The sequence below is a fragment of the Parasteatoda tepidariorum genome, chromosome 11, assembly GCF_982258835.1.
Source record: "Parasteatoda tepidariorum strain Cologne lab strain chromosome 11, Ptep-v5.0, whole genome shotgun sequence".
NCBI lineage: Eukaryota > Metazoa > Arthropoda > Arachnida > Araneae > Theridiidae > Parasteatoda > Parasteatoda tepidariorum.
In genome coordinates this window covers 3,797,173-3,821,223 of record NC_141765.1, presented here as the reverse complement: position 1 = coordinate 3,821,223, position 24,051 = coordinate 3,797,173, and the positions used below count along the sequence as shown (strand labels likewise).

The following is a 24,051-nucleotide window of genomic DNA, read 5'->3' as shown; positions in this document are numbered from 1 at the left end:
ATTTTTTCTATTTGCTAAAAACATTAATAACCCAGTTTTTATAATTTAAAAGCATTCTGAGATGCAATCATTTACACGTAAAGTATTAAAATGATTTAATAGTTGTATTGCTGTCATTTTGCTTCTTTTTTTTTCTTCTTGAAAAAATAAGAAAAAAAAACGTTTCAATTGAAGATTGCGGTTATCTATAAGATTTTTTGTAATTTTAAATTATTTATAATCTATTTCTTAAGACATTCTAAACATAAATTATGTAAGCATATTACAAAAATAATATTATATCAATATTTATGAAATAAAAGAATGATAATAAACAAAGATTCATGAATACAGTGAACAAAAAAATTTGCTGACTGTTTTTGACGTTTAAAAGAAATATGCTTGTTAAATTACTATTCATAATTATAAATAGTCTTCAACTAATGCACCTTCAATAGTTTTGTTAATTTTTTTTTTTTTTTAGTTTTACTTATCTATATTAAAAATATATAGAAAAGGGAAAAGTGTTAAAAGAATTCCATTTTTCGCGCTTAAAATCAATATTTATATTTAGATCCCTATTTATAATTATATAGCTGTATTCAACTAATGTATTTCTAATGGCTCGTGGATTTCTAATGGCCTTATCTACTTTATTAAGTTAACTTTATTAAGTTGACTTTACTATGGTGAACTATACAGCAAAAAGAAAAGTAAATTTGCCTAGATTCTTTTTGACATTCAAAATAACTATTTCTCGTTATGTATTTATACTCAACTAATTTATGTTTAACAGTTTAAAGTTTGTAATATTTCCCTTATCTATTTTATGAAATATACAGCAAAACGTGAAGCATAAGGGAAATCTCCCAAAAATCCTCTTTGATGTTTGAAGTTATTATTTATTATTTGATCACTAATTTTAGATATGCAATTGTATTCAGCTAAAGTATTTTTAATGATTATTGTAAGTTAAGATGTGTTTACTTTTCTATTGTTGAAATATATTGCAAAGCGAAAAGCGTTGAAAATGTTTTACCGAAACTACTTTGTTTTTTGTCATGCCACTAATCATATTGCGTAATTGTTCTCCATTAAAATATCTTTAATAGTTTTTGTAATTTCGTATTAATTTTACTTCCTTATTTTCAAAAACTGTTTTTCAAATATTCTATAGTTTATGTAGATTAGAAAAAAATTTATTTAAAAAATACAAATCAAATTAATTTAAAAACTTGCTTTTCAACCCTTATAAACCGTTCACCTTTTCTTTTTAGGCAATTAAGAGAAGTATAGGAGGTTTGAACGCTTTATACGGAACTATTTTTCTAATATTTTGTAAGCATAGTAAAATTCATGAGTTATCAGCATTTGATAGTTTATACTGCTTGTCATCTGTTTTCAATATTATCTTTTAATTAAATTATAAACTATGCTTTATATCAATAATATTTCAAGAGTGTATAAATTGGGTCAAACTTGCCTTCATCAAGGTAGTTTGACCCACTATGAAGGAGGATTTACCCACGAGAATTAAAAGTTAGTTTAAACTCTGAGAAACAGTACCTAATTAAAATGTCTAAAGAAATGTTAGTTGCTTCTAAAATATGAAATTTTTTTTTCTCATAAAAAATAACAAATCTGACTTACTGGTCAGTTAGGCGATTTAGTTTGCATTAATACACCGAATTACCTGTTCTAATATATTCGCTTTATTGAATGCTTCTTAATCTTTTTAATATTTATGAAGTTTTCTTTCATGCGATATCTCTTCTTGATTTCCTCTTTCGGCTCAAATATTCTTTAATACTATTTTTTAAACATTTAAAAATAAACAAAAGAGAGCATTTTACACAAAGAATATTTTTATCTGTGCACGTTAATGACTTACAACAACAAATAACTACTTTCGTGTTGATTATTTCTCTTTGCTTTTTCTCGTAAATGGATGATAGACAGAAACAACATTTGATTCTGCTTAATATCTTGCTACAATCTATTTTTTTATGCAATATTAAGCAGTTTTTTTTTTAAAAAATTTAACAATCCTCTTTATAAATGTATAAAAATAGATAAAATGGTTCATTCTTCCCAAATTCCCATATTTCTAAATTCTTTCTTACTTGTAAAACGAAATTATATTCTAAAATAGAAGAAAAAAGTATTTGATACGTTAACTCAGATTTATTGAGCAATATTTTTAAAAAAGCATGTGAATTTGGCTCCCTAGAATTTCTTCAGATAACCAGTTTATTATTATATTAAATTTATCAGATTATATATATTTTTAAAAATTTAGTTTCTTTCTAACGCTTGATAATTATGTAAACAGGCTTGAATTATATTTTGTTAGAAATGCATTACACTTCTTTTTCAGGTCTCATATGGAGTGAAATTAAACAGTTGTGGGATAGTGGTCCATTGCAGTACATTAATGATATGTGGAATATCATCGATTTCATCACAAACTCACTTTATGTCGCCACGGTAGCTTTAAGAATCATTGCATATTTTCAGGTACATACAATTTTTCAAATTGAATATATATTGTTAGAGAATTGATTCTTTTGACAATCCGTAGGTTTGTGGAGAACACACAAACAGACTTCGATAAACAGATTAAATTTTATCCGAGCGAAGAAAGGGTGAACTTTGTGTTTAGATAGCTAATTAGCGTGCGAAAAAAAAGCGCAAATCTATGAAGAGCCGTATAAAAAGATAAGCACAGTTGGAACTAGGGTTTAAAGTTCTTCCTAAGTCTTCGGGTTACTAATTCTGATTTATTTTTATGGTCTTGTCATGATAAAACACGCCATCCATTATTATGATACTTATAGTGTTAATAATAAATTCAATTTAATTTAAATGGGCCTACAAACTAATTGGACGACTACAAAAGAACTTGGATAACTCCACAAGCATGCTACCTAAAAAATAAGAAACGTCGATATTTAACACAGATATATCCTAATAAGACACTCTTACAAGGCTTTATTATGTCGTGATCTTAAACTAATTTAAAACCTTTTAAAATGTATAAATTAGAGAAAAATCTTTTGATGGTTAAAATTGGTGTTAAATTGAAATACTAGAATATTAAAGGTAGACATAATACAATGGGAGGGAACCGGAAGTTTGTAAAGCTTCTTTTAAGAAAATTGTTTACATTAACTACTTATGTTAACTCATTTTATTAAACATTTACTTACTATAGAATTCCAAGTATAAAGCTGATATTCCTACTGGCTCTTATACTTGGTTCAAAATTGACATTTAAATAGAACTTTTGAATGAATGGTTACATTTTTCACCTTAATTCTAATCTTAATGGCTCGAGACATTAAATATGCTAAATAGGTAGTAAAAACAATAAATTAATTATTACTCAAACTATCTAATAGTTATAATATCCTCATTGATTTTCACGTGGTTCTTTTATATCATTCTAGTCATATCATAAATTTTACATTTTTTTTAAATTGTGGGATAATCCTATTATTCTAAAAAGTACAAAACTAAGCACTCACTGCAATATAATTTAAGCTAGTTATGCTTAATGAGATTTCTAAAAATGTACATTAAAAACAGTTAATAAGTAAAACCCGATATATATAAATATATTTATAAATAATATATTTATAAATATATTTATAAATAAATATATTTTATGTGATTAAAAATTAAAAAAAAAAATCATCTGAATATATCACTAAGATATCCATATAATAATGTTTTCCGTTCTTGAAATATTTCTCTTATGCATATTAGTCTTATAGTTATTAAACTTTTAGTAATAACTCACTTTTTAAACTGTTATTAAACTGTAGTTAAAGATGGCGGCCAATGAGTTTACATTTCCAAGTATAGAAAATCTTGAATTATGTGAACATTTTTGCAGTTAATGAACTATTTTTCTTTAAAAAAGAATATTTTAAATCAAAATATTTTGTTATTACTGTTTAACCCCTTTGAGAACGTGATCACATATATGTGATTGCGTGATTCTCTTTTCAAGACGCAACAGTATATATAAAACAAGCATTTCTGACTCCAGTGGTCCAAGATCTCACGTGATCTCAATACAATACTTTAGTATTAGTACGCATAGGCACTCTTTAGTACGCATACACTATGAGCATACGGGTCTGGTCAAGTGCTTTTTTCTCATTCTGCCTGTTCCAAAGGGATTAATATTCCTGGAAAATTTCATTGCTATCGTTAATATGAACGAAATAATATTTCGGACTTAAAACAAAGAGCTATATCCTTCGAACAGGAAACAAAAAAATGGAAACGATTACAAATCATAAATGTATTGAAACCAATGAGAAGTAAATTATGTCAGCTTCGATGCTTCGATGAAAATACGCTGCACGGCAAAAAAAAAAACAGATAAAAATAATAATAAATAATAATAATACACCTCATGGTTTCAAAGCACGGCAAAATTGAATCCTTTTCTGATTAAATGTGTACAGTGCCCTACTGCGTTAATAGGCTTAACTACTTACTGACGATTTTCTTATGTCATAGAAGAGGTTATAGACTTATTACTTAAGAGATTATAGACATAGTAATGTTTTAAAGCTTTTTTAATCATTTTATTGGTTTTACGTAACATTAATAGACGTACATAACATTAAAAACTTTTGACTTCAGGACTGTAAATATAAGAGTAGCATTGATAAGAATATGAAAAAGTAAAGTAAACAAAAGTATGACATTGTTGAGTTTCTTCTTTACAAATTCGCTATATATACTAATATATTTATCATATAACTATTTACAATACATATTAAATAATATTTAAATACTTTACTGAAACAAATATAAATTTATATTGTATTCTACCAAATGTATGTATTTAATGCTATTATTTTTCCTACCTTCTCAGTGAGAATTAATTTTTACAAAATTTTCTCTTTTTTATAGAACTGAACGTCAAAAAACGTTACGCTACACACAACGTTAATAACACTCGAAAAATAAAATATTATTAATTTTCATATTTATAATCAACTAATAAAGACTTTTTCCGAAATTTATGAATACTAAAAAACGCTAAAATGGAATTTCTTTAAAACTTTTGTTCCAGTTACCAAACTATCACGTACAAACATGCAATCTTAATCATTGAAAAATCTAGTTATAAAAATAAATTAATTTATATTTTAAGCAAGTGAGAGCATAATTTCTCTTAATAAACATGCCTTTTTTTCCGACGGATTCTTAACCTTAGAATAAAAGGGAGTCTGGAAAATATAGTTCTAATCATTTAGCCAAGAAAGCAGTAGAAAGTTCACTCACATTAATGTTAATTTAACTTTTTGCGTCTTTCTTTATTTCTTTTAAATAATTTCAGCGAATCAAAAATTTATAAGTTGTGAGCAATAAAATTTCCCAACAGTCACATTTTTAAATTTTCAAGAGCTCGCACTCAACAGATTTTGATGCTCTAGAATATGAATTCTTTTTTTTTTAAAAAAAAGGTATGCTTAATAAAAAAGAAAAAAAAATACGTTTTTGTGTCCCATTTCTTTAATTAAAATGAATAATTAATTTTTATTTTTTATCTATTAAATCCTTAACATTGCATGTTAGTACGTAAAAATCTAATCAATACATCATAAATTATTTAAGTATTCCTATTCACCGCATTATACGTACACTCTAAGAATTCGATATAATTACTTATTTCGAGAAGTCTGTTATTAACTGTAGGTTTCCAATTCAATGCCAAAATGCTAATATTAAAAATCGAAAAACTGTGCATTTGAAACGAGTTAAAAATTGCCAGAATTTCGCTACAGCGTCATTTATTTATAGAGAATCTCAATTTTTTGTTTTAGTGAGAAATATTATATGATGAGAGGATAATGGAAGACATTTATTTATCTTTGGTATCAATACAGAAAAGTGAAAAGCTACATAATTTCTCTTTATTTCCTTCTTACAATTTAATATTTTTATGTTTATAATGAAAGCGTGTGAACGGTCAAATTTTCTACCTCTTTACAAATGAAAAATTCCGCTATTTTCAGGAATCTCCTCTTTTAAAAAAAAATTAAAACAAATTATTAAAATACTATTAACTACAAATTTAGTGATATCGATGATTTCAAGAACTAATGCACTCCTTTTTTTCGTTCCTCGCGTCTTAAAGAAAAAATTGTCGCGATTTGGTTGTTATTAACTTGTTAGAATTTTAATGCTTGTTAATGTTTAGTGTCAGACGTTTTTATTGCTTTTTCAGCATTTAACTATGTGTATTAACGCATAAAGGCTCGTTATAGCGACAATTCCACCGGCTATAGTGAATTATCGTTATAATGGACTTCTACTGTATTAAATTTGTCTTTATTAGCATTAATAATCGAATTACAAACGCAGTTACATCCACTAATAAAAACACTGAACTATAAAATTAGCAATTTTTAAAATCACATTTGCAAAAATATAATCATTGCAATATCAAAACAGGTTAAAAATCTTCCTTACTATCATTGTTTGGTATAATCATTGTTTATTATTGTTTGCTATAATCAAAACCGGCACGTGTTACACAAATGGTAAAAAAAAAATCTATCGTTTTACTTCTCAGGTTTTAAAAGATGCGGAAACATATAAATAAAAAATTCCAGTTTGCCATTCACGAATAAAAGAAATCAAGTTACAGGTTGTAATGCTACTAAAGTACAGAGAAGGGTAAATAGGAAGCTGTAGAAGGGGTACTCAATAATAAATTCGAGCGGATTACATTCCATGTAATACTCAAAAACTTTTCAAAGAATGTTAAATATTTAATTTCAAATTCTGCGAACCAAACAAGAATACGGTAATATTTTAAATCCCTTCTGTGAATATTTGATCAAACTCTCAAATGTAAATTAAATCAGTTAAAATAAAATATTAATGTTGCGAATGATATGTGGCTTTTAGTGTATTTGTAAAGTTTCTTGAAATCGTCTTTATTTCTATTTATTGATTTAACGGCTTAAAAAATCAACCACTTTAATGAAAGCAAATTTCATTTTAATAAGGCTCTATATATACTAATATATCGATCAAATCACGCTCTTATTGAACAATTTTTTTATGAAAATCTCTTTTATAGAACATATCTCTTCATTTTAAATCTATGCTAAACTTTGAATAAATAGAATATTTTGTTGTGCAGGTGCAAAAAGAGATAGCAGGAGATACGGGAACTGCTTATCTGCCCCGTGAAAAGTGGGACGCATGGGATCCCATCCTCATCGCAGAGGGACTTTTCGCAACAGCTAATATTTTCAGGTAAGCCTCTTCTTATATTCAAGAAATGTTTCTAAGATACATTTGGAATAGAATCGATTTACTTTTTTGATAGTATTTTTACGGATTGCAAGGGCTTTAATATACAATACATGATAGTAAATAAACGAAAGAAGATGATACATCGTTTTCCTCGTAACGTATAATTTCCCGCAACGACCTTTTATATTCGCTGAAACTATAGAGGAAAAAATTTATTTATTCCTTTTAAATATATGTCAAAAAATAGATAGTACTGAATAACTTTTGTTCTACTAATCGGATTTTCACAGACTTAATCTCAGGTATACTAAATAATTAACATTATTATTGAAATAAGTTAACTTTTAATTAAATTACGAAATCGGACACAAAAATACAAGACTGCACTTTACTTAATTGAAATGTATTTATTATATATATATATATATATATATATATATATATATATATATATATATATATATATATATATATATATATATATATATATATATATATATATATATATATATATATATATATATATAACGCGAAGGTTCCCATCAGGACGCATTCATTTACGATAGTGAATAGCGACATTTCAAAACAAAGTATAATTATAATAAGACAAAAATCATTCTTTATCATTCGTCTTTGTTAATAAAATATTAGAAAAAAATGCAATTGAAATCGAGTTTAAGATAAAAGAAGCAAAGCAAGAAAAAACTTACCGATATGGAGTAAAAAAATAAAAATGCCTAAAAGTTAGATGTATTAATCAAACGGTAACAAAATTCGCTACGAGGAAAAAATATAAAAATGTGCTTTTAGCTTATATGGTAGAAAATAATTGGGGGAAAAATATGTATGGTAAAAAAATATGAAGTAAATTATATTTTAGTGCTATTATCTATGAGATAAACACTATAATAATTATAATAATTGAAAAATTTAGGCAAAAAAACCCATAATAGGAGAATAAATTGACAAAAACTATTAAAAATATATTTAAATAGTAAAATTAGTAAATAAAATTGTAGAGTACAACTTACAAACTTAAATTACGAATAAGCTCTTTTATTCGTTTTCCTTCTCTCATAGGGCGACTGTTTATAAGTCAGAGTCTGCATACATGGATAGATAGCCGTTCATTGACTTTATCCTTCAATCATACATTCTTCGTAACAGTAAAGTCTACACGTATTACCAGCATTCATCGGAGGTGGCTGTTTATAAACCAAGGCCCAGTCCATACTTACTGTACTGTCACCCTTCAAACTTTGGTTACGCTGTAATCGCTAAATTTAACTTTGGTAACAGTTACCCAGGTTCAACAATAGACAAATAACCAAGGAATTACAGGAAACATTTAACATTTAAAACTAATTTTATTACAACTCTAAATTTTCAACAAACATAACTCCAATCATTTCCAAATGCTAACATGGGCATAAAACATCTCCAAATTATACACTATTTCAAGTTCCAAATTTTTCTACTCAAGATTAACCTTTTCAATATAATGCAATTTTAAAATTCTAAGGCATAACATTCCATTAATCCAAATCAAAAAAAGACAATGAAGAAATAAAATGCAATCTCATTCTAAATCTACTAAAATCACTTAAAATTTAGATTATTATACCTCTATCCCCTGTAATTAACCTTAAATATCAATGGCTTTCCCTAAAATATGTATCTAAAAACACAGTAGAAACAGTTTAAAATTTAGGGTAAATTCTTCTTCTAAAATGGTATCCAAATCGAAATTAAAGTTATAAATAAAAATTGAATTTACGGACCACCTTCCTGGAACGCCCACCGGAATTGCAGCTAGACTCGTGGACAAAGCAAACTCCTAGTTTCACTCCCACTACTCCAATTTCTTTAGGCTTTCTACTATTAAGGCAGCTGGCACAAGAGGGGCATCGGACTTTCAATATGGGTACACTCGGGTTTGGCAAACAGTCTCGAACATAGCACATCAACCCAGAGATTCCAGCTTAGCTTTCCTCAAGACCACGATTCATCCTCTCAGCGGTGCTGTCTCGGACCAACCTTCCTGCGGGCACGCTCCGTCTCTCAGCCACTCTTCACGTCCCTTTTATTCTCCTCTCAGCAAGGCGAAAGAATCTAGATTGACCTGTTTACTCCCTCACTAGCCGCCACGCAACCAGTGGACGTCAGAACAACAAAAAAAAGATCCATGAGATAAAACAATCACAAACCTACTAATACACTATAGAAGTGATAATACAATACTCATTAAATATTAATAAACTTAAATACACACAATTCACCCAAAAAATCCCCTCTTAAAAGGATAACTAAAATTTCTACTAAATATCATTATTGTGATTGAATTTAAACTTTATCATAGTGGTGCCGTCTGGAGGCTGATCCTGTTATATACACCAATACAATAAATTTCTATTTATTACATTACTTAAAAACTGTTTATTCCGTTGGACAAACAAAATTAATATTAAAAATTTTTTTATAAAAGGTACAATTTATTCAGAAGTTAAATTAATATACCAATTGATCCAATATAAAAGGTCATACGACAAAACAATTCCATCCAGTGTTTTTTTTACCCCCACATAATTAGTTCCTACCTTGAAATATAAATTAAAGCTAATTTAATATTTTAAAAAAATTAGTGTCATACACATATATATACATATTCAGGATTACAAGAAACTTGCACCTCCCCCATTTTTTTCCTTCCAAATTTTAAATTTTGTTAAGTGCATTCATGAATAAAAATCAAATGTTAACATTTGGATATGGAATATTTTTTTAGAATGTAGTAAAATATCAATATGAATTTTTTAAAAATAAATATCAAAATAATAAAAGTTTACGTGCAATTTCGAGGAATTATAATTTTACAATTAAATATGTATATTTTCTGAGAATTTACGGTTACGTGTAATAAGTCTCAATACACTGAAATTTTTATAAGTAAATGTATGAATTGGGACGCAACTTCGTCAAAACTTCTGAGTTCGCGGGACTCGAAATATTGCTAAGAACAATTCCGAAATCACGAGCGCCGCTCAAAAATTACGCGATTACTGTGGGTAAAAACAAATATTCATTGTTATTATTTTGCTGAAATAAAATAAAAGAAACGCATTTCTCTATTTTTGGTAATACGAAATTAATACGCCAGGGTAATACGAAATTAATACGCCAGGGTAATACGAAATTAATACGCCAGCGAAATAAATACGCCAGGAAAATACGCCAGGGGAACGAAATTAATAAGCCAGGGAAGTTACCTTAATCTCACACTTAAGTGATCCTTTGACGAGCTCGATTTTGCACCGATTTCCTTTGTAAAGCTTTGTGGTTCCTCAGAAATTATTGATACATATTTCTACATGGTTTTATGAAATCTTAATATATAAAAATTACATTAAATTACCTATAAAATTGAAACAAGATAGATTATTCTGGTAACAAAAAGTGACTAAGAAAATGTGCTTTTTTAAACAATAAGAATATCAAGTAATTGGTTATTTCCTTCCGAAAAGCAAGAGCGGCATTAATTAAAAGTCATGTTTTAAAATAAAGACGTTTAAAATAATATTTAAGACACTAAACTATTTTAAAAAGTTTTAGTTTTTTGGTGCATGTTATTTAATATCTTTCCAAAGAATACTTATAGAATTTGGTTCATGTAGAATAAACAAAGGTACAAAATTTTCATATTTATTCAAATTTTTATTGCTTAAAATTTGAAAAATGTATCTAATAATAATGAAAGACATTATTATATGGATCTATATTAAATGAAAAGGGAAAGATGGTTGTTAGCTGTCATCAAAGTACGCACCCATATTTTCTCCACAAATTTTCGCCTTTCAAACAAGTGATGAGATTCTAGAAGGCCAGTTCATGTTCAGAATTAATTCTTTTAAAACTTGTTCAAAATTAGAAAGATTTGATAGTCAGTGAAAGCTGGATCTTCAATTCCTATGCCGTAATCTTTCGTGTAATTAGTGGCAGAAAAAATAATATCTGTTGACCAATCTTGGCTATTTTTGTATCATTTTGCCTCATTAGCTGCTATTGTGACTGAAAGGCCGTGATAGCCTGGTAGGTAGGGGGTTGAGCCTATGTCCAAGAGGGCGTGAGTTCGATCCCCGCTAACCAAAGACTCCCAGTGTAGCAAATGCTATCTGGTCACAAAGTCCTCCATGTTCACATAACAAATCATACCTCAGGAAGTACTGAACTGGAGATATGATCGTTCTCTGGTTCAGGTCAAAATTTCGATCTGTGGATGAATAAATGGATGGATGAATGGGTCCGCCCTATAAACGGGTTGTGATGTGTGTGTGGCTAAAGTCGTATTCTTGGCCATGGATGGTACCACTGAAAAGCAAAAACGCACCCACTGCCTTAAACTCGCTTGGTTTCACCAAGCAGGCTAGCAGGACTGGCATTAGAAACACCACAACATTGGGACTGATGATCTAGGTTTCAAAAAATCGTAATAAGTCGCACTGCAAAAAAGCACTAAACACGATCTGTTTTTTTTTTTTTTTTTTTTTTTTTTTTTTTTTTTTTTAAATATTACGCTTTGGAGTGTGTTTTGTTGATTCATCCTTGTTCAACAAACAATTATGCCAACTAACACTAGAGCAAAAATTCACAACTAATATTTCGCGTGGTTTGCGATGCTGTAGTTCCAAGTAAGAACTTCATAATAACGCCAATTTTCAACCGTTCCCTTTTCAATAAAATTAATTGTAAAAAATTGTTTTTATTATTCCTAGAGCTTAATATGAATTATTTAAGCAGATTTCACTAACGAAAATATTAAGCCAAATAATAAGTTGTAAGAGTTGTCAACCTTGGACGACTAATAAAATTGAATTAACGTTGAATGAATTAAATATGAAAAAAGCTATGTACTCTCCAATAATTAGTAAATCTTTTCAGCCAAACGTCCTTATCTAAAAAAAAGGAAAGAAATAGCTATCTATAGCATGCATTCATTCATTGTTAAATGATAACAACATTTTCTTTGTGCCATCTAATAGGCTATAATAAGAAAAAAGAATTGCCATCTGAAGATGATATTGGGGCAGTCACAACAGCTGACTATTACGTGATGGTATCTATAATGGGATATAGTAGAAGAAGGCAATCATTTTACATGAGAAAGCATCTAAACTTTCGGACTTAGTTAAGGAATTAGAAGAACGTGACACCAATAGACGCCAATATTTCAATTAAAATGTCAATAAAGTAAAAATTTTGATGATCGATTATTGAAAAGAGAAAAGTTGTTTTAATGTGATAAATATTGAGATTACAAAATAACTTTGCTAATATGTGAACATGTCGTGAGCTGAATATTGTTCTCAAGAATGGACTAAAAGTTTGTATAAATGTATTATAAATTGTGCTCTCAGAAATAGTTATCTAGATAATACGGTTTCAGTTACAAAATTTTGAAATTTTTGAAGGACAACACTTTCATTTTTCAATGAAATTTCTCATGAAAAAAATCATGAAATAGTACTGATTGGATATCTGTATCAAGGAAGACGGTTCGCTAGGTGGAAATGACGGAAAAAAAAATTTGTATTAATTAGCGATATTTTTTAATCATATTTATTTAATAAATGAAAAAACTTTTGTATCACTAAAGAGTGTTTTTACAAAACACCGAGAAATGTACACATTTCTTAAGCTTTAACATAAGTTTTTAAAAAAATTTATAAGCAACATTGATTAAAAAACAAATTTTATGATTTTTCCACACTAGGCATGAGACGTGTCTGCAATAGTGTAGATAGACCTATGACTTAACACCTTTAAAAAATAATCAAAAAAGTGTATTTTCAAATTATTTTTGATCTGATTCAAAATAATAATATTAACTCAAGCTTTAATGAAAAATAAGTACTAGATATGTTCAATATAATGATTAATGAGACTTTTTCTTCAAATTTATAAATTGTCCACTCTAGCCCTCAACTTCCCTACCTATAATTTTATTTTACCTATATTTTCTGTTTACGAAAAAAATTATTGCGCATTTTCAGATTTAAAAATGTTAAAACACAGTTAAAATAGAATAGCATTAAAAATAAATTTCAAGGAAAGCGTAATTAGAGCAATCTTAATTTTAAAAAAATAAATAATGAAAATAGAAATTAGAATATAAGTTAAACCTAATTTTAAAGGAACAAACATATCTATAACCATACTAAAAAAATTCTACATAGTAGTTAAATGCGTTCCGTTGTTTATTATATGCTGTGTAGCCTTATTAAACTTGTTATGAAGGCGTTGATAAAGCTTTGTAAATAGAAGCGCAAGTGAAAACCGAAAAAAAAGAGAGGAAAAGAAACCTTCTTTAGTTCGAACAAAATTTTATAATTTCAGAAATACATTTGATAGAGCTTTGTAAATAGAAGCGCGAGTAGAAACCGATAAAAAGAGAGGAGAAATAGCTTTCCTCGGTTCCAACAGAATGTTATAATTTCAGAAATACATTTGATAGAGCTTTGTAAATAGAAGCGCGAGTAGAAACCGATAAAAAGAGAGGAGAAATAGCTTTCCTCGGTTCCAACAGAATGTTACAGTTTCAAAAATAAATTCAATAAAGCTTTGTAAATAGAAGCACGAGTAGAAACCGATAAAAAGAGAGGAGAAATAGCTTTCCTCGGTTCCAACAGAATGTTACAGTTTCAAAAATAAATTCAATAAAGCTTTGTAAATAGAAGTACGAGTAGAAACCGATAAAAAGAGAGGAGAAATAGCTTTCCTCGGTTCCAACAGAATGTTACAGTTTCAAAAATAAATTCAATAAAGCTTTGTAAGTAGAAGCACGAGTAGAAACCGATAAAAAGAGAGGAGAAATAACTTTCCTCGGTTCCAACAGAATGTTACAGTTTCAAAAATAAATTCAATAAAGCTTTGTAAATAGAAGCACGAGTAGAAACCGATAAAAAGAGAGGAGAAATAGCTTTCCTCGGTTCCAACAGAATGTTACAGTTTCAAAAATAAATTCAATAAAGCTTTGTAAATAGAAGCGCGAGTAGAAACCGATAAAAAGAAAGGAGAAATAGCTTTCCTCGGTTCCAACAGAATGTTACAGTTTCAAAAATAAAATCAATAAAGCTTTGTAAATAGAAGCACGAGTAGAAACCGATAAAAAGAGAGGAGAAATAGCTTTCCTCGGTTCCAACAGAATGTTACAGTTTCAAAAATAAATTCAATAAAGCTTTGTAAATAGAAGCACGAGTAGAAACCTCCTAGCTCGCACCTACCACTGTGCTGACTTAAAGTATCCTCAGGGGTAGAACTAAGTGGTAGAGAATGGGTTAGAATGCCCTTGCCATTGGGCAAACTGTATGAGGTTTTGTGGTTTTCCTCTCCATGTAACGCAAATGTGGTTTAGTTCCATCAACAAGTCCTCCACGGAGTTCTAAATTGGGTTCAAAATTACAAGGCTAAAGATTTCAACACTGATAGTTGTAAACTGAGAATTAGGTCAACTGTTCAATGCCGGTTATAAAGTAAATACACGTGATTACGCACAGCACCTATAAGAGTCAGAAGGTATGAAACAGTGGTTTAAGAAACGAAAAACTTTTTTTTTACTAGCAAGCTTCACCACACGTTTTTATAATCGAAATAAATCAGTTGGCTATTGATTCCATTCGTTTAGACAGTTTACGGGTAATATATAGAGAACAATATTGAAAGATGTATGTAACTAGTATGGGGAAGTGACTGATGTCCCTTGTTTGCTATTGTATGAGGCTGATTTTGTTCTTGTTTTTGAGAACAATATTGAAAGATGTATGTGACTAGTATGGGGAAGTGACTGATATTCCTTGTTTGCTATTGTAGGAGGCTGATTTTGTTTTTGTTTTTGGGAACAATATTGAAAGATGTATGTGACTAGTATGGGGAAGTGACTGATATCCCTTGTTTGCAATTGTAGGAGGCTGATTTTGTTTTTGTTTTTGAGAACAATATTGAAAGATGTATGTGACTAGTATGGGGAAGTGACTGATATCCCTTGTTTGCAATCGTAAGAGGCTGGTTTTGTTTTTGTTTTTGAGAACAATATTGAAAGATGTATGTGACTAGTATGGGGAAGTGACTGATATCCCTTGTTTGCTATTGTAGGAGGCTGATTTTGTTTTTGTTTTTGAGAACAATATTGAAAGATGTATGTGACTGGTATGGGGAAGTGACTGATATCCCTTGTTTGCTATTGTAGGAGGGTGATTTTGAAAAAAATGAATTCAAAAAAAGTTACACTGATATTAAATAAATAGACATGAAAGAAACACAATAAAACCTACATTTTTCCCTTCTCAGCTGAAAGTACTAATGACAATAAATAAGAGCCAACAATATATATTACATTGAAGAAGTCATCTCAACTTTGCTATTGATATTGCAATTTAATCTTTACAAAATTGATGTAGAGCTAGTTTAGGCCGTTAAAATAATATTAAATATCTAAACATTCGGAAGAATGGTGTGATAATATTTAGATTCAAGAATAATACTTAAGAGATTAAAAATGTACTCGAATCCAAGGCGTGTTTATGTTGACTAAAAAAACCTGTTCATAATTTTTAATAAAACAATAATTTAGGAAGAATTAGATAGATCCAAAGTATATACAGTCCCTGGCCAAATTAGTAGACGCACTATGTAAAATCTTAAATTATCAGGTGATACTTTACAGCTTTATTATTTTTACGCTGCTGTAACCAGTTTGCACTTGTTTACGTTCGTGTATCAGTTGGTTAACATTGTAATGCAATACGTTAAAAGTAAATACAAATAGGAAGTATATAAAAAAATCTCCTGAATAAAATCCCATTACATGGATGTTTAAATATCAAAGTATTGCATATAAACTCGTGCAAAGCATGTAATTATTAAAAAACTAAAATGGGTCTAATAAGTTGATCTAATTATTACAATATAATAATATAATACCTGATATAACAAATATTCTATATTTATATAATATATTGTCTAATTTATGCAATCGTCGAATTAACATTATATTTCGCCTAATTTAAATAATTGTTACACGAATATAAACAAATGCAAACCGTTTTCACTCTCATATAAAAAATAAAGCTGTATACTATCATCTGATAATTACGATTTTATATAGAATCTCATACTGCGTCTAATATATAAAAATAAAAAGTTTTTGTTAAGTAATCATTGTATGGAGAGCAAAAAAAACGAATAATCCAAAATCGAAGTGTTCACTCTCAGAAACTAGGGAAAATCTTGCAAACAAGCCCCGGTGAACTTCTAAGTCGCATGCAAAAAGGGAATTACTATTTCTGATAACTAGTTCAAAAATAGGTCTAGCGATTTTTCTGGATATATATATATATCTCTATAATATATATATATATATATATATATATATATATATATATATATTCCGAAGAGACATTGCATTATAACCACCCTGCTAATAACATGTAGGACCACCTTTAGCCCTCAAAACTGCTAGCACCCGCTGTGGCATTGATTCCACAAGGTGCTGATAGTTAGTCTGAGGTATCTGGTACCAAGCGCTCACCAACTGATCTTGCAATTTCCTCACAATGGGGGTAGCGTGGCTGAACGAATTTGGTTTTCCAAGTAGGACCACAAATGCTCTATTGGATTAAGGTCAAGTGAATTTGGGGGCCAAGGCATGACTTGAAAGTCACTGGAATGCTCCTCGAACCAATCCACGACGATTTCCACCCTTATGACATGGGGCATTATCCTGTTGGTAAACACCATTCCCCGCAGGAAAAACTGTTGCCATGAATGAGTGAACTATGTTCAAGTAGCTTACAGACGTCGGGGATTGTACTATGGGGATTATGGGTCCTAATGTGCCCCATGAAAACATTGTTCCTGGGTGAGAAACCATGAAAACCTGGGCGAACTCATTGTTATAGATGGAGGGTAGTCCTAATGTAATGGCTCTTCTGTATATATATATATATATATATATATATATATATATATATATAAATATATATATATATATATATATATATATATATATATATATATATATATATATATATATATATATATATATATATATATATATATATATATATATATATATATATATATATATATATATATATATATATATATATATATATATATATATATATATATATATATATATATATATATATATATATTTCTATTTTATGCATCTTTGTATTTTGTTATACTAACTTATTTCTTTTCTTTTCAGTTCGTTGAAACTGGTGTATATTTTTTCGGTGAATCCTTATTTAGGACCTCTCCAAATATGCCTTGGTCGAATGGTAATTGATATTATAAAGTTTTTCTTTGTCTACACCCTTGTACTGTTTGCGTTTGCTTGTGGTATGAATCAACTCCTATGGTACTATGCTGATATGGAAAGACAAGTATGTTATTCGGGAAAAAATGGCCAGGATAGTAAACCAGACCATTCTGCATGTTTAACGTGGAGAAGGTTTTCCAAGTATGTACATTTATGTATTGCTAACGCTATTTTAATTAATGCAATTTTATTTAACGCTATTTTTATTTCTTTCAACTCTAATATATTTTTTAACAGAAACATGTTATATTTGCACAAACTATGCTATTGAAGCTGTAAAAAATTTCTAATTCACAAAAATATAAGCAACCTTTTCTATTAGTTTGCTTGTGCTTATATAAGTTAACAAAGAATTAAGTGAATCTTAGTGCTGTATTAAAATAAAGCAAAATGTATGAAACACATGTAATGCAGTTTCAGTATTACATATGATAAGCACTATTATCAGAGACAAAATGATAGTGCTTCTCATATAAAGTGGTTAAACCATTTAGACCAACACCATTATAACTGATGAAATATAATGAAACTTATTATATACTTTAAATGAATCACAATAAAAAGAAATCTACACTAATTGAAACTGGAAGTATTAATATATAAGTGTAAAAATCACACATTGGGGACAGAAAGTTGATTTAATGAATGTGCATTCCATTTTTGAACACATGTTCAAAACGCGTTATTATATGTTTAACCGTAGCACAAAGACTTTTGATAACAGCAATATTGACATCTTACTGAAAGTTGATTATTGATTATTGTTACATGTTGATTTCAATTTAGTTTCCTTTTTAAAAAAACTTTCCTCCTATTTGAAGCACTTATAAGCCACCCCAGTAACCTTAAATTCAGTTATCATCTTGTTAAATTCCTTCTTGCATAAACCAGAATACTTTTACCGTAGATTCTACTGGCATTTTAAATAACATTAAACAACTCCAAATTGTAATACCTTCTTTTCTCGTATACAAAAAACCTCTTCTACTGTTTGAAATTTTAACTATTTTTATAGCAAATTTCCTTTTGCTAGTCCATATAACATATATACCAAGTTTTATCGAAATTCATACTAACGATCAGACATTAGGTTAATAATAACAGGATAACCACCCTGTACTGAAATGATCATCTGTCTTTGCTAACTGCACAATTTCAGCTTTTAAACTCCGTCTTTATTGAAAAATTCCCTTTCAGTACGCTTTTTTTGCCATCTGCACCCTCCCTTTAATACTGGTCAATAGAATACGAAAATATATTCCAACAATTTTTGAGTTAGCCAGTTTTGCTTGTCATTTGTTAAGTTTACCATTTGTCCTTCTCATTCCTACTTTTTTCTTCTTTTTAAATAAAACAAAAAAAAAAATAATTTTAATTGCCTATTTCTGTGCAAGGAACAAATCTTCGTGTTAATTGGTCAGGATTTCAAACATCATTTACAGAAAACACATGGTAAAATATTTTATGCCTTAGTCAAATTTTGATAACTTATAATCTCTAATTTGTGTTACATAATTTTCCTTCCAATTATGAAGTTTACCATTTGTTCTGATTTGACCAGATTTTCATGAAAGTATTTTGTGAAGTATTACTGGCTAAAAAGGAATACAATAATATTTTTGACCAAAACTACGATTAGGGGACCATTTTGAAATTTATCTTAACAAAATAGCGTAACTACAGATAGACGCTCTTATGTTAAAAATATGTATGTCTTTTATATTTATGCTCCAATTTTCGTAATTTTCATGTCTTAGAATTAAAATGGTCAAAAATATGCAATAAAACTATCAAAATGATGAATATATCCATATAATAATTGAGAAAATTTTAGCAAGATAATTTTTGAATTTTTTCTATGCAAATTTCAAGATTTTTTTTACTGGTAGATCACAAATTTCTTATCCTCACAAATTTTTATCTGCATAATGTCAAATATCATACTTTTAATATAAAAAAAATTGTGTATGTTTTTTCGTTTGTGTATGATTTTAAAAAAATAGAAAGTGATTTTCAGCCATAAAGAAAAGTTTCCTGGTAAAGTTCTTTTAAATTCTTTTTTCGTAATGTTAAATGTTGTATTTTTCAGTATAAGAAAAAAAATACAGAAATTTTCTCTGTTTCGATTAAGATCCTGAAACTTTGTTATTTCACCTTAAAAAATCTTGAAATATTTGGGTTAAAATTCACTTTTCAGATTTTTAATGAACAAAAACAAAAGAACAGTATTTTGGAGTTTTTTTAAGATGAAAATTGCAACATTTCACATTATGTAAAAAAATTGAACTTAGGAAACTTTTTACCATAAGAAAATCTTGAATTATTTCAGCATGCAGCAAATTTTTATTTTTAATGACACAAAAAAACACTTTTCTTAATACATTAAGAAAGATGACATTATGACAGAAAAAAATTAAGGTCAAGAATGCATATATTTGTACTGTAATGAAATCGAAGTGTTTTAGCTAAAAAGTAATTTCTTTATTTTAAGGATAAAAAACTGAAATCATCCAATTAATTTATTTTTTATATTGAATAATATAAGATTTAACATTATGCGAAAGAAATTTTAGATTAAGAAATTATATTTTTGTGCTATAAAATCAAATATATCAAGTATTTTGGCCAAAAAACAATTTTTTCATGGCCAAAATACAAAATGACGAAATCACACTTTTGATTTTCTATATTAAAAAATATGACGCTTAAAATTTTGAGAAAAAATCAAGGACAGAAATATTGAATTATACTGAAAAAATATTGAATTATTTTGGCTAAAAATAACTTTTTAATTTTGAGCTATCATCTGTAGTTGCGCCATTTTTTTAAACTGCATCATATTTCAAATTGCCCCGAAATTGTAGTCTTGGTCAAAAAATTCTGAAAAAAATTATTTTAGCACTTTCTCATCAAGAACTTTTCTACAAAGAAATTTTATGAAAATCTATGTCATGGCGTAAATTTTTATCGATTTCTCTTGAAATGAGCCAAATAATTTAATTGCATATTTCTACATGTAATTGCATATTATATTAAAATTTTCATGCTGTTAAGGTACTTTAGAAAAACCTTTACGCGGAATACGTGATAAAATATTTCATTCCAAAATTAATTTTTGAAAACTTAGAATCTAATTTGTGCTGCATATTTTTAATTGTTTCCATTTGTGTTTCTTACTTTCTTCCTTGTCTAGTTTAAGTTTAAAAAAGATGAAAAAGAAAGAAGGAGCAATTTTAATCGCATGTTACTATACAAAGATAAAATCTTCATGATAATTAATATTTAATTAGATAATTAGACATTTACTCAAAATGCTCGGTAAAATATTTAATGACCTAAATAATTTTTGAAAACTTATCCACAATGTTTGTTTCAGCTTGTTCGAATCCTCGCAAACATTATTCTGGGCGAGTTTCGGTCTTATAGATTTGGACAATTTCGAACTAACTGGGATTCAGACTTACACCAGATTCTGGGGACTGCTTATGTTCGGATCCTACTCTGTCATCAACGTTGTCGTTCTCCTAAACCTTCTCATTGCCATGATGAATCATTCCTACCAAATCATCTCAGTGAGTTCATTTTTCTTCATAAACTGTAAAAATAATCATAGAAATGTTTTTCACTAATGAATGTTTAAACATTTCAAAAATATCTTTAAACATTTTTCTTCGATTCTTTTCTCAATTATTCTGATAACTATTCTTATTTTTAGGAAATAGTTTTTGCATTGAAAAGAATCGCATTATAGATTGTTCCTAGTTTTCTGTCGTTTACTTTCTTAAAATTGCATTTTTCAATAAACACAAGATTTTTTTTTAAATTCAAAAATTTGCAATTTTGACATCAAGATAAGTAATTTAAAAGATTTTTTGTCAAAAAAACTTAATTCAAACGTAAACTAAAGGCTATTGTTTTTAATTATTTTTATCCTTTAGCCTTTTAATATCTATCATCATATGCACAATCTACGTACATCAAGACAATAAGCCTACTGGAAAATCCGACTCTCTTTAAACTCCCTACGTCACTTAGCAATGTGCCAACGGCTCACGGTTTTTGAAATGCTGTTCTATTTTTTTTCTCAATTATTCTGATAACTATTCTCATTATTAGGAAATAGTTTTTGCGTTGAGGAAAACCTCACAATAGATTGTTCCTTTTTTTCTATTTTTCTATCATTCACTTCCTTAAAATTGCATTTTTTAATAAACACATGTTATTTTTGAAATTCAAAAATGTACAATTTTGAGGTCGAAATTGGTAATTTAAAAGGCTCTTTGTCAAAAAAACTAATTCAAACGTAAAGTAAAAATTATTGTTTTTAATTATTTCTATCTTTTATCCTTTTGATATTTATCATCATGTGTAAAATCTACTTATATCTAGACCATAGACTTACTGGAAAATCCGACTCTCTGCAAACTGCCTACGTCTCTTAGCAATGCGCCTACAAGGCTGACGGTAATAAGCCTAACAAATGGCAATTCGTAAAAAGGTGAATTTTCTGATTAGTCTACGAAATCTATATCAATTTCCATGGACAATAGGACATGTTTAACGTCGATTACATTTCAAATTTTGCATACGCCACAGTATGGGGAAGACGTCTTTGTTTGAATAACCAGTCATAATCGGTTTCATTGGCATCAAACTGTTCTGACGATGGCGTTCAAAAACTAAAATGTTTAATCGATTTTCCTCTTAAGAGAATAGTGGAGATATTCTTTCACTATCGTTATATTATAAATAAGCGATTTTGCGTGGAATTCTAATGATTTGAAAGCAAACTTATCATTTTAATGGAAAATATTTTACAACATTGCATCGGAAATATTTTTTGTCACTTTTTCTTTAAAATAAAAATTCATATAAATTCACATTGAGAAATTTAGAATTTGATTGGTGCATTTAAAGTAAGACGACCAAACCACATTCAATAGAAATGCTCGTTAAGTTTATAAAAATCGTTAATTGTATTTTATTATTCTTCAAGATGTAAACTTCTTTCCTGTAGTTTAACGAAAGAAATATTTAAAAGTGTTAAAAATAATTATTATTAAATGAAGAGCAGTGACGTGAAAATTATGAATGGAATCAATCAAAAACCGTTAACAACCGTTACCGATAAATTTCTCAGAAGTTTAAGAAATTTGGTACTGCTGGCCATCTTGAAAACTCTGATTTAAAGTTTCTCTTTAAGTTTTATTCTTAATTTATTCAAAAATCTTCTTTTGATAGCTCTTATTCAAGGAATTTGTAAAAATTAATAAAGCTAAACAACATGATTAAGCACAAATAAGGGCACTGCTTTATTTACGTTATTTAACTTTTTTAATACCTAACTCAAGGTATACCATATCTGCATAAGAATTTTCATAATTATTCCTTTATCGAAGCACATGGAACCCCCCTTTGGTACAATTTGCATCTGGTATACTAAATTCAACTCTAAAGATGTAAATTAAACACTTTCTGAAAACCTCCGTGTTAAGATAAGTACCATACCCAAAAGAATAGACTAAAAGAATTGTTTTTTCTTTTAGATGAGTACAGTAGATCCTGAATTCTTATGCAGGAAATAAAAGCGCATTTAAAGTTTGCAAGGATTGCGATGCCTAACTTACACTATCGACCGATTCAACCATCAAAAATTCGACATCAAAAATTTTTTATTCTAGTCGATTCATTAAAATCGACTAGAATAAAAAAACAAAAAAAGTTTCCATCTAAACGAAAGGCTTCAAAATTTTCAAAAATTAAAGTTGCGTTTAAAGTCACGTATACATCAAAGTTTAACGATCTGTGCCAATTTAAGAATTTAAATTAAAGTATAAGAAAGATTAGTGGTAATATTGACTTTTATTTTTAGCTGATGGGATTAATTAATTATATAGTTTGGAAGTTTAATACAATTCTTTATAACTCAACTGTAATTTAGGAAAAAGTTAGGAATTGGAAAAATAACTTAATTAAATCTTTGTTACTTTTATCGAGTTGAGGTTGGAAATTACTTTTAAAAAGTCGTAATTAAATCTATTTTAACTTTTTACATTTTTGTTGAATTTGATTGGAAGTTTTAGAAAAAAAGCCTAATGCGTTTTGATAATAGCCATGGCAAAAAAAAAATTATAATTATTTGTCTTTAACATTTGCAAAGATTGAAATTATACATAATGAATACTCATTTCTTTAAAAGTTAATATTCGTAACAAAAGTTTATATTTAATAGCTAATACTCGATTAATACACGCTATCAAATATTTCGATAAATAGATTTCAAAAAACCCTTGCGGCGAAAAAATGAGTTTTGAACGAAAAACGGCATTAATATAAGCAATAATTTTATAAAATGTATGATGTAATGTACTCAAAAAGAATTACCAAATATAACTTTTGAT

The 24,051-nt window shown here is 28.3% G+C and overlaps 1 protein-coding gene across 2 annotated transcripts in view; it reads left to right on the top strand.

Moving 5' to 3' along the window:
* LOC107446622 (transient receptor potential-gamma protein-like) overlaps positions 1-24,051 on the top strand; it is a 341,741-nt gene that overhangs the window by 292,638 nt on the left and 25,052 nt on the right. For both annotated transcript variants that reach the window (XM_016061317.4, XM_071187238.2), the window contains 4 exons: positions 2,357-2,496; positions 7,157-7,272; positions 17,537-17,791; positions 21,027-21,222. In XM_016061317.4, coding sequence (XP_015916803.1) covers positions 2,357-2,496; positions 7,157-7,272; positions 17,537-17,791; positions 21,027-21,222 — 707 coding nt within the window. The remainder of the gene's footprint in view (positions 1-2,356; positions 2,497-7,156; positions 7,273-17,536; positions 17,792-21,026; positions 21,223-24,051) is intronic.